The 15,675-nt window shown below is 36.0% G+C and overlaps 1 protein-coding gene across 1 annotated transcript in view; it reads right to left on the reverse strand.

Annotated features, from left to right (window-relative positions):
* Positions 1-15,675, reverse strand: part of IQCH (IQ motif containing H) — an 84,522-nt gene that overhangs the window by 65,744 nt on the left and 3,103 nt on the right. The window contains exons 3-6 of the mRNA XM_064517850.1: positions 15,571-15,665; positions 15,127-15,241; positions 10,025-10,144; positions 248-359 (exon numbers count right to left, since the gene is read on the reverse strand). Of these exons, the coding sequence (XP_064373920.1) occupies positions 248-359; positions 10,025-10,144; positions 15,127-15,241; positions 15,571-15,665 (442 nt within the window). The remainder of the gene's footprint in view (positions 1-247; positions 360-10,024; positions 10,145-15,126; positions 15,242-15,570; positions 15,666-15,675) is intronic.

The raw sequence follows: 15,675 nt of genomic DNA on the forward strand, positions 1-15,675 counted from the left end.
AACTTGGTCGTTTGGCCCCAAGGGGAGGGAGGTCGTCCTGAACGACTCCTTTCGGGCCGCGACACTAAGGATCTCAACCATACGCAGCAGGTAAGTAGTCTGAAGCTGGCCTCTACCCTTGGAAATCTTGAGACCACAATTGTTTTAAGTTTTGAGGTGCCAAAAAAACTAATTACCAGATAGCTCCTTCAAACAGCAAACAAAATTGCTTTTGTAGAATACATCTGGTGTCTGACAACACACTCACCTTTCTTTATATCATCTTCTGACAGGGGTAAAGGAGAATCCATGTGGTGAGAGGCAGGCAAAACCCAAAGGTTGCTAACTGTACAACCCTTCACTATCTTCTGATTACACATCTAGGAAGAGACAATCTTCTTTCAACAAACAAATTCTGAATTTCAAAAGACAAACTTTTCTACTTATGTAATACTAAATAATAAATACAAATTCTGCTATGAATAGTTTCATTAAGATTTAATAACATAACAGTATGAGCACTGATTTTACTACTTATGAACATGTTGCAGTATTGTCTACTGTCATTAGTTTAGTAATTTAAAATAAAGTTAATTAAATCCAATCAATGTCTTGTGATTTCTGCTATGCAAAAATCAGCATACTAGTTAATACAAGGATCACAAGAAGTTTGCTCAGTTTTCATGAACACAGTGTAAACAGTATTTCTTGACAGAGTAGCCTTTGAATAGATGAAATGCGTGCACAAGCAAGGTACCAGGAAGGCAAGGAAGCACTTTCAAATACATAAATAAATCTTCACTGGAAAGAATACTAATAAAATTAAAATATACACAACTGCTCACAATAACTATCACAGACTTCTGAAGTTTCAGTGTTCTTTAAGTACAGCAAAGAGCAACAATAGCCTGTTAATGTGACATGGAAACATGCCACATTGGCTGTGCTAACATGGGGATTAAGCTTCCTTACTTTCCCAAGCAACCTGCACGTTTTAAGTGCCAGGAATTCAAGCAGTGATAAACATGACTTTGGGATAGTAACGTTACATGTCTTACTATGATTATCATCCCATATATAGAGCATTTCACAGGGAAGAGAACAGATCACAGTCTGATACTTGGACGTTATAGGTATGAAATCTCTACATTATCATCTAACATTCTGTTTCACTCTTTCTCCAATGTGCTAAATATCCTCTGTTTCTTTCTAACTATGAATATACATGTTTCGTTTATTTGGCATGCGGGGCTGCACTCAGCTCCGAAAGAAACAAGAGCCAGTTCCTCATTGGGTTTAAAGCACTGCAGCTCAGGCAACGTCAGGGCAGTTAACATTGGCGAGGTCTCTGGTTTGAAGATACTACAAACTAGCAGCAGCAGCAGCAATTGTTTTCTTTTGCCTGGCTGATGCTAGAAACAATAAGACAAAGAAAAACCTAGGCAGTGGGAAAACATCCAGCTTAAACTCAAGTGTTCTGAAGAAGCAAAAGGAAAATTTAACACTCATCTATCAAACATTGCTTTGTCAAAGGCTTTTTAGAAATTTAGGTAAAGGTTTCTTAGCTTTAGCAGCTAAATACCCCAAGGATGATGGAGCATGTTCTAATGTATGCTGCTCAGAACCTTCTCTGCAACTGCAGCTTTGCAGGTTCTCAGATGCCTGAAATGACAGCAGCAATGTGTCCTCCTTCTCAGTAACTTCCTTGCTGAGCCCAGACAACACAAAAAGGAACCTACTAAATTTGCAGGCACAGGGAACAAGTGTCAGCACACTGGTGTGGATATATTAATCTCAAGAAGAAAGGTATTGGGAGAGGCAAACTAGGTCTCTGAGCAAACAGGGAAGCTACAGGGAGGTTGAATAAGGAAACAGAACTAGGGATGGAGGGACTGGGAAAGATCATGGGGACAGGCTGTACAAAGAGCCTGGCAGATGGGTTGGGAGAGGGGCAGAGAACCAGGCAGATATGACTAGGATGCATTGTGCAAGGAGGCTTGGAAAACAACCTCAAGGAGCAGAGAGACTGGGTAAGATAGAAATGGGAAAAGGAGGAACAGGTGCAGGCAGCAGGAAAGGAAGCAGACAGGTTTGTACCGAGCAGGGCATATTTCCTGCACAATCTGGAGCAGAATTCAAGATCCCACAGTCTTATCTTCTCTGGTTAGCAAATACCTGTGAAACTCAATAGAAAAAGTGGCATACTTCTCTAGGTGACCATAAGCTACCAGGTACTCCATTAGTCTAATAGTAGAAAGTTCTACATTGGATAGAAAGGTTTGAGCCCCACTGGTGAGCTATGTGAAAGATACCCTAATACCATGTGCTGGAGAGTTTTTTGATTTGCTTTTTTAAAAGATATTTCTTTATGAATGACAAACTACCTTAAAATAATACAAAGTGTGTAAAATCTGAAAGCTAAAGAATGTTGGTAGATCTGAAAAAAGCAAATAATAATACTTCCCTCCTTTATAAAGTACATTGGGACTTTCTGCTTTAAAATACTAAGTTTTAATGACTAATTATCATGCTTGGGTACAGCTTTTAGTACAATAGGATCCAGACCATGATTTGGATCTTTGAGCACTACTGTGTCATAATTAGTAAATAACACCAGCCATCAACTTCATAAAAAGGGGTAGGCAATTCTAAAGAATTGTTTGTAATTCTAATAGGAAAATGGGATAGATCAAAATGAACTATGATAATTTTTTCCTCCAAATTTCTGTAATAACGCTGTCCACAAAAAGACATTAGGGAGATAGAAAAATATGTAGGCTTCATCATAATAGAGAGTCTTTCAAAGAAATCATAGGCACTCATTTTAGTTATGGCCATTACGGAGCATTATGCTTTAAGGGATCTAGATGTATGAATCTTCATGTCCTTGTGTTCCAAGAAAATGGCAATAAGCATATAACAAAGATTAACTTTATACCAGCCAGCATATAAGTGGCTTGATATCAAGGAAAGGGAATAATAAACCACAGTTTTCTACTCACTCTCAGTCCCGGCAGTTTGCTGAGGATGCGGCAAAAATATATAAAAAGAATGAAATTTAATTAAATAGCGACTCCATTTACAGGCTATTGCTATTGTATCAGTTAAGCAGTACTGATTTTACTATTGGCCAGTTTTGCCCTAGTTTAAATCCCAGGAGTTTTGTTATGATAAGCAGCAGTACAAAACATAAGTATTTCACTTGCGTTCATACAAACACAATAGGCTACAAAGGAAAACAATTCAGATACAGTATGAGTTCAAAAGCAGCTTACAGGTTTTTATTTATTCATTTTTACTGAAAATGGATACTTAATTCTTCTTTGCCGTATCCCTCAATTTTGATAAACTACATGGCAGTTGTCAGCTTAAAAAAAAAGTCAGATGCAACTTTACAGGGGAAAGAGGGTTGTAATTTAAGCATTTACACTGCGCAACGCCACTATGATTAAGTAAATTACATAATATAGGCAATATAGTGGAACTGACCCAAAATTGTTACCTATGAGAATTCCACCTGACCTATACATCCCTCTTCTACATTCTTTCAACATCCTGTTCTACCACATTAACTGTCCACTTAATGACTTGAAGACTTCAGTGAAAAATGAAAGCAAAATTTGACAAAACGCTTTCACACTTCACTTTCACTAAATTGAAACTGACCCAATTAAAAGAAAAATGGCTTAAATAAAAGTAATAAGTACTACCAGAAAAACGTTTGCTTTCAGAATCATTATAAATTACTGAATGGTAACAAAAACATAACAATTTCATCTTTCTAAAAGGTTCTCAATAGACTTCCATCCAGTTATCTCAGAGCAGTTTAAAACCCTTACTCACACCTACAGTTTTTATGGTATAAACAAAGGCTAGTGAATTTAATATTGCATATTCCAGAACTGGCAGCTCCTAACTAGCATTTTAAAGTTCGCAGTGTAGATAGACCCAAAATAGCATGGAAGAAAAGAAAAAACAATCATATCTGTAGGTACCTCACTACCTTCCTCTCTGGCTAAACCCAAGCTCAGAAGAGCTGCAATGCAGTCCTTACTGCTATGAGGCAACTGGAATTTCAGGCATTTTCTCCCCTGAATACTGGTTTTTAGTGAAGTTTGTTATGAACATTATGATTCAGCAAGTATATTTTTATGAAGTCAGCACACATTATGCTTGATCATCATGGATACTTTTAAAGTACAGATCGAAAAGGCTGGAAGGGAGCACTTAATCTGTAGTGCAGTCTAAGGCTTGCTCTGTGTAATATGCTTGGAGTGTGCTGAAAAACTATTTTTTCATCTCAAGCTCTTCTGAGTGTAATTAACCCAGGACATGAGAAAAACAATTCTATTACCCTTTCTAACATGTTCTCCTCCTGCGGATAAACCTCTCCCACTTGATTTTTTCTTTTTGTTTCATTTTAAATAGAGTACTTGTTGTAACACCAAAGGGATTTTTCCATTAGTTCTCTATTTGTTTTCTTTTTACCTAGACAGGAATATTTAGCTAGAACAACTTTTTTGTATTTATAAATATGCTCCTCCCCCAGAAAAGAATATAGATTAGTAATAAATATGGAGAAAACCACAGAGCTTGATAGTAATGGTGGAAAAGGTATATAACCAAGCAGTCTACCAGTTCAAGATAATCTTCTCTAAACTGCCATCCACCTTGATATTCTCAGAAGTCTTATCAAGATTTGATGTGCAGAGTTGATAGTCCCTAAAAAGGGAAGGAGAAAACATACCAAAATGGAAAGACAAGACTGTTTTCACAGACGTTTCCCAGGAGGCTTGTTAAGTGTAAGAGCTGGATGAGGCCTGTTAAAAATCCAGCAAGATGAAAATGGAGGTAGGTATTGGTAAGTACCACAGGCTGAATGGCAACAGCAAGTGAATTTTTGCTATTGAGCAAAAGGATGGACAGGAAGCACGCAAGCCATAGGTTAAGTCAAACCAGTCAAACCAAACCAATTCATGTATCAAAACATAGGAATATTAGTGGTTATAAATCAACAGAGCCCGATGTTCAAGGAGGAGGAGGTGGTAGGTTAGCTGCAAGTGATGGCAGAAAATCAGCTCAGATTGTAAGAAGCTCTACAGTAGAGTACAGACAGTGACTTAAACAATTTATTCTCAATTACAGAATCATAGAAATCAAACTTAATTAGAAGGGATCTCTGTTGAGCACCAAGTAAAACTGAGTACTGCCAACACTAGATCAGGTCAGCTCTGGTTTTGTCTAGCTGAGAAGTATTAGGATTTCATTGCATTCTATAGTTTTCAGCCTTACAGTCTAAACTGATGTGTTTTTCCTGGGTGGATTTATAAACTGACCAGCAAAGCAAGGAAGCACTATCAGAGGCTAGTTTCACTGACACTGCTTTTCCCTGCTTGAGCAGCAGTGGGGTTAGACTAGATGATCTCTAAAAGTCCCTTACAACCTCAGCCATTCTGCAACACTTTGCTGGTCTATCAGCTTCTATTGCGAAAAAGAAACTTATTTTGACAATCTAGCTAAATAAGCTTAGAGTATTTTATGCTGGTTTCATAGGACCTAATTTGGGTACTCTAAAGAACTTGCATGGGGAATTCAGTGCAGAAATACCCAATGCTAAGTAAATGGCAAATTCCCACCTGTGTCAGTAGAACTATTCTAAAGTTAGATTAGTCAAACGTGTAACTCTAAAAGAAATTCAAATAATGATTTTTAAAAATGGCTGTCTTCTTATTCAAGGTGATTTTTGAGTAGGAAAACTATGTAGAAAATTCAAGTTTGTCCTCATTTCAATTTACATATTCCAGCATTTTGTCTACCTAATGATTAGCATCACTTCCATTAGATGCAATAGAAATATTCATACAAATTTCCCTTTTTTATCTGAAAGAAATAAATTCTGATTTAAATGGAAAGTCCAACACACAACCTTAAATATGGAGCAACTAGGCATCTACCAATAGGTCTTATATACTATTCTTATGTACTTTAAAGCCTTTAAACTAACCAGAGATGACTCTGAAATAATAATTTTGCATGTATTTGGAAAAAAAATCAAGCTTTACTCCTTTAAACTGCCATGGTATTTAGATATGATGGCTTACTGCTAGCTTTCCCAGGAATTTACCTCAAATCCTGCCATAGCAGGTGTAAAAGAATAGATGCAGAACTTTGGTGGATACCACATCTGTCTTTTGAAACAGGGAACAGAAGCAGCACAGAAGGAAGTAAGAAAGATAATTGCTGGCTTGAACTACAATACATTTTACTTGTGGGCAAAGGGCCAGCTTACACGAGGCAGAATATGCAGGCCCATCTTATTGGAATTCAGGGGTGGGCCTGCGTTCTTGTACGGAGACAGCTGTAAACCAGCAGCCCATAGCATCACAATCAGGCACCGCGTTTTGTCAAGGAATGCTGATATGTACAGAAGCAGCTTCGGCTGCACCCCTACCTAGCAAAATGACAGTCAATCTCCAATTCCAGATGACAAGAACTGGATAAAAACTTAAAACAAATGGTGACCTTTTCAAAAGATTAATTTGTTTACCAACAAAACATTCTACGTTTGTCATCGGAGATGGGGGTGACCTTCACATTCCCATTTCTAGGTTGAAAGGATGCTGACTATAGTCATCTGTTAACTCTATCTCACCAATTACCACCCTTTTTATTTTTAGTGACAAGTTTTTATTAATTCACTGTGCTGCTTATTATGGTTACATACCATAATACAAATGCAACAAGCTTATTTTGAATTACTGCAGTGTAGCATCAATTTGTTTAAGTCTTTGTTACCAATGCCAAATTATGCTTTGACTGTAATTATAGCCATATGCATAGGTTTAAAACACAATCAGGTTTTCAGGATCAAAAAAACTGTTTTTCTTCTACAACTTCTAACCATTTGAAATGAAATTACCTGCTTTGCCTTACTTTAGTTTTGGAAACGAATACACTTTCAGTGATAAGCATTAGTGATGTTTGATGCAAATACTGAGTAAAGAATGAATACCTAAGGATATGATTAGAATGGTTGCACTGGAATAAGTTAGTTTAAAAAAAAAAAAAAAAAAAACAGAATCACTGCCATCATCACTACAGCCACACTATACAAGATGCAGCTCATAAAGGCTAGAAATCATCACCATATTAAATTCTACCTCATGAATAAATAAAAGGTTCCTAAGTTTACATTATAATATATATTTATATGAAAACAGGGACCAAAAAGTGCCAGTATAATTCTATAAAAGAACAGCAGTCCTAGGAAAATGAAAGATATAGTTGTGAATCTTTTCTACGTTGCAGCAGTTAGTCAGAATTATTTTTGCTGCAGTTCAGATTACTGTTTGTTTTGCTTGATACTCCATGGGAAGTGTACATATTTAATAGTTATATACTTATTTTTCATTTGTTATCCAGATATAGTCTACAAAAAAAAAAAAAAAAAAAAAAAAAAAAAAAAACAAGCGATGCTCAATCGGCTCGTGTTGTTTCAAACAGAACTACATCCCTCATTTTAAGATAACTACAGAATGCTACAGAGGATGAAGTATTAGTGCTGACCAGAAAAACAACAACAAAAAAAGTTCAAAAGGGCAATAGCTACTGCATAATTAATTGTTCTTAGTTTGTTATGAAATCCAGTATCAGCAACCTTCTCTCACTGAAAGAACAAGAAGAACAGCAGTTGTTCATGAATGAGTCTTAAGTTTTAAAATAATTTTTCAAACTATTCAAATAGCACATCAGTAAAAATTCTATATAGATTTGTGCTCAACTTTAGTTTCCTCAAAACCAGTTTGTTCTTAATTTTGTCACATTTTATATGCTCAGATTTTATATGCTCCTTGAGAGCTCAGATGCTGATGCTATTGGAGAAAACTGGATGCTCTTAATCAAGCAATTAGTTTGTCATTTATTTCAAAGAGATTCCTTCTGCCACTGTTTTTTGGCAAAGCAGCCTTAGAATTTTTGCTGTTACGTAGGGTACGTACATGGGTATACATGTGTGTGCGCACCCATGTGTGCACATGTGCGTGTGTAGAAATATTGCCCTCTAATGGTTGATTAGAAAAAATAGGGTAAATAGTAGCTAACTTCTTGTAGCAACTGTAATTGCTATTTTCTTCCAAACCTAAAGACCACACACTTTTAGACTTGCAACTACACTCTTGTTTTAGTTGCTAGTGGTGATCTATAACAAGAATTCCAATGACTGCTTGTATAGGTCACCTTCACCAAAAATGCCTTCATTCACAATCTCAGTGGTGGATTTTACAGATCTACCTTCAAACTTTTAACCCCAGTGAAGCTAGAACATTTCGAAACTGAAAGTTTTTGAATCTGATGAAACAGTCTAAAAGCCTTTACTTCAGGAAGGCTGCAGAACAATAAATTAGAGATGCAACACACCTACTTGGCTATTCTGCCCATCTCCTCATCATAAACAGTTTCTTAGCAACTGTAAATATGTATCAGAGAGCTTGACTAATTTACACTAAACGTCTGTAATTTAAGTCAACATTAAGAAGTTCTCTGATCAGTATATGTTTCAGTGAGAGTGGTAAAACACATGGCTCTCTGCAGTGGTATAATATTCCTCTCTGCGAGTGTTTTAGAGTGGTTCAAAAAGCTATTAGCCATGATGCTTTTTTCTAATTAACTCTATATCACAGGGTTAGACAAATCACCTCTTAGTCTGGGCAACAGCTTTCAAAAAATCATTTTTTATAAGTGGCAGCTCACAACTGTGCCATTCACAGATTCTGTTTATGTTGTTTAAAACCAAGCACCCTAGAATGTCTCTTACAGCACTGGGTTTGCTGCATAATGCTTCTATTACGTAAATTAAATTGTAGAAGAGTGTCTTTGTGTGAGACCACTGGGCATATTCTTTCATGTGGACCACAGTGCTGCACTAAAATCGTAAGCATAATTGATCTTTGGAGGGACAACAGTGCCTATTAATTTTTTTTAAAGCATACTTCATAGAAAATGCCATCTTCATGTTAATTCGTTTAAGAGGAAAAGCAGTTGCACAACAGAAATTTGGGAGAATTAAAACTTAACCTTACACAGTTTGAATATTCTCAGTCCAGAGAGAAGGGTGATTTGATGGCCACTGGTCAGGGCAATCTTCACGAGTGCATTGCAGGAAATGCTCAGTCTAGGCTTCAAGAGATAATTGCTTTGTACTAAGGGAAACAGCTTGACTAGAGATAAAAGAAAGGCTGCGCTTCAGAATACCTTGTAGCTTGACTGTGAGGACATTTTGGGATCTGCAAGACATGAAACTATCTCCATATGCAAAGGAGGCACCTGAATCAGTCCCTCATACTCCAAAGCAAGTGCTGCAGTCATTGGGCTAAAAAGTAGAACAAGGCAACAACCCTCCCCAAACCCTGTCAGAAAAATAAGATGCAAATGTCACCTAAATTCATGCAGTCACTCTAGCATTCTGGTTCCCTTTGTGTAATCCCTACTTTTCTGATTCAGTGACACTGATTTCTGGTGTGATAGCCTCACACTAGGGTTGCTTTTTAAAAGTCAATTAAAAACAGCTTCAAAAGAAAATACAAACATTTTTCACTCATCATAACAATCCTATTGGCAGTTTCCTAAAAAGAAATTAATGCATTCCGTTTTCAAATGCCATGTAATAAATGATCCAAAGCCCATTGTTTCTCAGGACCAAAGGGGTCCAAAAGCCCTTTTCTTCCTCAATTTTTGGATCACATCCTAAATTCCACAAGCTCCAGCTGGCTTACCTTCACTCCCTGATTTTACTGAGATTACTCACTATATACATTCCCATGCATACTTGCACTTTTGCAGGACTGGGGTCTTGTTACTTAAACCTGTTGTACTAAAGGTTTGTTTTCCCTACTCAATTAAAATGTTTTGTTACATATGAATGTCAAAAATATGAAATTATGAGGTACTTTCATTTAAAATAGGATTTTTATTTAGGTCAGATATGTATTAACTTTAATAGTAGACAGTTAATATAGATAAAAAACATAAGACAATATAAGCTACTTACTGGAGCAGGTTTTTTCTTGGTTATAAGTGGCAGCCTGATCCCACAGTCCTGCTTGAAAACAGCTTTAGTATTGATGTTCTCTGGGTCAAGCATAATTTTCACATTCATTTCCAGCTGCTGCTGAAATATACATTACACATACTCTTAAAATAACTGCACTTGAAAGGTGTTTATAAACAAGAATTCACTAACAAAAAATATTGTTCATGAATTTTAAAAGTGATCGTAAAAAAACCATATTATTTGACCATCTACACAGAACAGGATCAACAATGAAAAAGCATCTTTTTATTAGATGCTTAGCAAGGCATAAAGCTATTATTCACACACACAATTCTACCAAAGTTTCTTCAACCAACTTCATTGAAGGTTCTGAAAGCGTCAAATTTTCACATCTTTCTCAAGTTAAATTTTGGGCAGAAAGAACAGGTTTAACTTGCTGAATTAATATGTCATTGTCAATTCCATTTATCTGTGCTACAATAAATGTTTTATGGTACTTATAAATAAGCACGGACAAGCCATAACATTTTCAAAGAACCCCAAGTCATTACTACGAATATTACTACTTGTTCAGTTGGAAAGAGTTAATACATTCACATTTTATAAATATAGCTGTTCAAATAAAATATGCTTTCATTATGCTGGTATTGACTTTTTTTCTGAATGGTGTCTCAGGTAAATCTCAGACTGGCTTTGCCAAATTCTCAATGGAGTTTGCATTTGTGCCTTATAAAACTATTTTATGAACTAGTCAAGGATATGCAAAGCATATAAGTGTCTATCCATAAGCACAGATATAGACATATGCAACACAACAATCTGTACTAAATACAAAGCACATTGAGGTTAAATGATTAAATGAAGAGCAAGGAAACATGGAAGGAAAGATTAAATTAAGCCAATTGTGAGTTTCAGCCTGTAATCTTGCATAACTGCAGTCAATGGCAATCTTCCTATTTATATCAGTAGATGCCAAGACAACTACAATGTACCCTGCAACATTTGTATATTCCATTGATAAGGCAGATCATAGCTGAAAGCAAATCTGAAAGTGAAGTTCTGTATCCAGAAAAATAGAGTTTTAATTTGAGTTATTTTGAAATGTTTTGTTGAACAGGTTCTATATAAGTATCTGGCAAATACATACTCAGATCTCTGGAAGGGAGTTAAATACACATTCTTCCCATAATTGACAATAGTTCAATCTATCCTAGCTATACTTGTCAGAGACTAATTCAGGAATTATTGACCTGACGGACCAGAACACCTTCCTTGGATCAGTTATGGCCAATTGACTCGATGCAGGTAGAGCACTTACAAGTGAATGAAGAAATAAATAATCCTTATAGTTCCAAGAATTAAAATACAGTAGTTTCTTAATGTACTGTATTTTCTGCATGAAGGGATACAACTTCTTCTCTAATAAAAATTATGAATTAAATATTGCTTGACTGAAAACAAAGACCACATTTCTTCCTGTTAAAAAGTATCTAAAGCACATACTTTTTCTATAAGGCAAAAGTGGTGCCATATACTTTTACTCAGAGTAAAACTATCTTTAAGTAAAAACATTTCAGTACATAATGCATGTGCTCTGGTTAACACTTGGATCTATATCAAGCGTAGTAACCTCTCTCACTACTCTCACTGCAATAACACTGCTAACTAGTCTGCACCCAACAGGGTTTATTTACCAACCAGTGCTGAACAGGAAAGAACCCTCAGAAGGCAGGAACTAATGCAGCTCTAATGAGGTCAACAGAGCTAAGTTAATTTAGAGGAGCTGGGGACTTGGCACTGTATGTGCTTAATTCCCTTTATATGGGCATAGAAATATAAAAAGTTCCCTTACTATGTAAGACCAAGCTAAACATATTTATAGATAAGAACTCTCTCCTGATGCTTCTATTATGTATATTAGTAGAATATTATTTTTTGACAAACAAAACATGCCATATAAAATGCAAGAATCATTAGAGGTACATTTGAACTATTAAGCAATTGTATTACTTTGTGAAAGAACTAAAAATGCTTGAGTTTATCCGCACAATCTATTTTCTTCTTTTAATATAATTACAAGCAGATGTATCAATGAGACGTTCATTTAGATTTCGGTTTGTAAGAACAAAAGTTATTATCCAAGCCAATTACTCTTTTACCCACATGGCTGCACAGAGATAGAAAGTTCAATTTTCACCTCATCAGTGATTTTGTGGTATTTATTTTATTACTATAATACACCACTGTACAGAAAGGAAACTGCTTGTGCTATTAAACAAGAATTGGAAGGAAATTGAGGGCCTTCTCAATTAAATTAGATGATTCACAATGCAGACTCCCCCTGACAGTGAAATGAACAGCATTGCAGTTGCAGATTCCACTCAGGATAACAAGAATTGAAATGCTTAATAAAAGAAAAGCTGATAAAAGTTACTCTGTCAGCTTAGATGCATGGTAAATGACAATTCTGCATATGCAGGAGTTGGAGCAGATGGTATCACAAGTCTATTCCACCTATATTATCCAAGGTCTTGCATTTAATCTACCTTTAACTGTCTTGATGTAGACCAAGAAAGAGAAGAGAAAAGCAGGGCAAATAGCTCATTATTACTAGCCTAATGCCCTATGAGAAAGGGAATTAGCATGCTCAATTACTAGCATGGAGTATAATCCACAGAACAAGTTGACATGTTCATTATAGTTAAAAGTAGTTCAAATCCCATTCCACTTCAACACAAAAGTCAGTTCAGGGTGGAGGGCATTTCACCATGCAGAAAGCCAACAAGTCTTATCCACTATGTAATTCTATTTTGTGGATGCACGTGATACATGGTTTTGAATACAGAGTCCAATTCCTTTATGAATGGACTGCATTAATCTTTGACGCAATCTACTAACTGCAACTAAGCCACTTTTCATGCCTATTTCTGGTATTTGCATATTCCAGAGCCCTCTAGAAACTTTTTTCATTTACATCTCTTATTCTGTTAATGATGAGAGAATATTAACTTGTGTATTCAGAATGCCACAGAAAGTATCAACTTTTAGAAAAACAAAATAAAGCTGCAAAAGCATCTGTTCAGGTGTTTTCAATTAACCATGCTTTTTAAACAAGTTTGAACTGACTCGCCCACCAGTTAGAGACAACAATGTCTCTTCTGCCATTGCTAGGTATGGGCTTTATGATTATGGCCAGTAGAAAACACCTCTTCTGATGAAGCTTCAAGAACCATAGAAGAATAAACTTAATTACAACTCACAAGAACAAAGGGGACAATGCTTCACAATTCCCCTCATGAGCTAGGTTCACACAGTCCAGCCTTGCTGTTGATATGATTCAGAAATACTGTATGTGTGTGTAAACAATTTTAAGCCTATTCTGACACATCCGTGGGCAAGCTATTTGGCATATGACAAGTATTCTGGCAATGTGAATGTGAAGATGCATTAATTTGACTTTAACCTTGCTATACCTTAGCTACTACAAACACAACTTTTGCAGTCCATAATAGGCCGTGTGAAAGTAGAAATGGAGCATATCATAGAAATATTACTGTATGAAATAATTATTTCTTTCAGAACTTATACAATTTCAGAAGTTGAGTCCTTTAAACTTATGCACTTGGAAATACTCTCTTCAAATGGAAAACTATTCAGTTCACAGACATTTCTTTAAAGTGGAAAGGAATTTTGAAAAAACACCAAAGTATGCTTAAATAAAAAAAACTGTTTATAGTTGCAAGTGAGGAAAAGACAGGAACTGAGGAAATGTAGGTGATAATTTCCCAGCTGGATTTCACAACTATTTAATAATAAAAGCTTTTTATGTTGGCATGCCGGGCATGTAGAACAGCTGGCAAAACAGCACTGTTTGTCATTTTCTTTACAATGGGAAATTGGGGCTAGCTTGTATGTCACTGAATATGCATTTCTAAGCAGATGCCATAGTTATCAGACATGAAAAAACCATGAAAGAGGAAGTCAAGGCAGGGCATAGTATGTGCCCCACTCTAAATTAAGCTCACTGATGCACATAGAGAGTTGAAAGACCATAGATAATGTAGAGATTATAGAGTAGCTAAACTCTGATCACTTTTCTTCACAGTATAAGCATATTCATATATAGGATAGGATTGGAATACTTTGGAAAACTTGAAACTTGCTTTCAAAACACTCGATATTGGAATTTTTTTTTCCAAAAAAAAAAGAAAATCAGCATTGTAAACATTAGGGTGCTCATTTTGGTTACACCATTTCAAGTAGCTTCAATCCATACCTTTTAGTTACAGCACTAGCACAACAGAGAACCTCTTACTAAGATTCTCTCACTCAAAGCTCCCTTGAATTTAAACAACAACAACCCCAAATTGTGACAATGTATTTTTCAAATCAATTACTTTAAAAAAAAAATTTGATTAAACCACTTTGAATTGACCAATCAAAATTCACAGTTTAGAAAAAAAGCAAAAATACTTCAACCCCCCAAATTTTAAGGCTTAATGTAATTTTATAAGGGTTTCAGTTATGAAAGATAGTGAAACACCAGATTTCAAGGAGAAAAGCTGTGTTTATCATAGATGTGACCGCCCTATATACAAAATGAAGACTTCCTTGCACCTTGCTGTATCTTTTAGGTGAAAACAAGAAAGAAAACCACTGTCAATCTCAAATAAGGCAAGCATTTATATCTATGCTCATGCTATTCCAAGTATATTGTTCCAAGTATTTCAAAGGGATCACTTACAGAAGCACAGTTAAGCATAAGGTATTTGCAGGACTGGGACCCTTAAATTACTTGTGGAAGAAAAGAAGGGAGGGGGAAAAAAGGCTTCTTTCTGGAGAGGCCCATGATAGTACAGACTTCCTTCCTACCTTAGCCTTTATGCCGATTGTGTGGCAGGGAGAAGGCTCCAGTCTCCCACTTCTCTCATTCTACTGAGAACTTTCTAACACATTCAGTCACCAGATGATATATTAGCCAAAACTGAATCCATGGAGAGTCAGAACATAACATTATGGAATCAAATGACGACCTGCAAGACCCCAGCCTACACATTTGATACAGTCTATGCCAAAGTAAGTACTATGTTACTGCAGACCTGTGAATCTTGAGAGATACGTGGTGCTGATTTGTTGCATTCCTGGATGGTCAGGGGTTCCACAGGTACTCGTGGCAAAATAAGCCGTTTCTGAGAAGCGCCAGAAGGAAGCTCCCTGATTTAGAAGAAAGCAGCAATGAGGTTTAAAAGTTACTTTGATCTTACCCATTAAACCCATACTGCTTCCATCTGGCTGAATTTAACAACTTTATTTTTATTTAAATTCATGTGTAGCAAAAATTGCAAGAGTTAACAGAAAAGTTGCTCTAGCTACTTGGGACTACATTTTCTTTTGTATTGCTTTTTAACTTAAAATAAAAAAAACAAAATAGCAAATGACCAAAATAACCTAATCTGAGCAGGTGTTCCCATTCACTTCATGATTTTCATATAATAGTTTCCATCTTGTGTTAATCCCTGCAATAAAACAGCTGTTTCACTTACCATTTAGGAAGCTGTTTTGAATGTTCTCCTTTATCAGTAGAAGAAATAGTTAACACTTGTCTGTTTATAGCATTTAAATAATTTTCAGCATGTTTCTGTTAGAGA

The sequence above is a fragment of the Dromaius novaehollandiae genome, chromosome 10 (assembly GCF_036370855.1).
Source record: "Dromaius novaehollandiae isolate bDroNov1 chromosome 10, bDroNov1.hap1, whole genome shotgun sequence".
NCBI lineage: Eukaryota > Metazoa > Chordata > Aves > Casuariiformes > Dromaiidae > Dromaius > Dromaius novaehollandiae.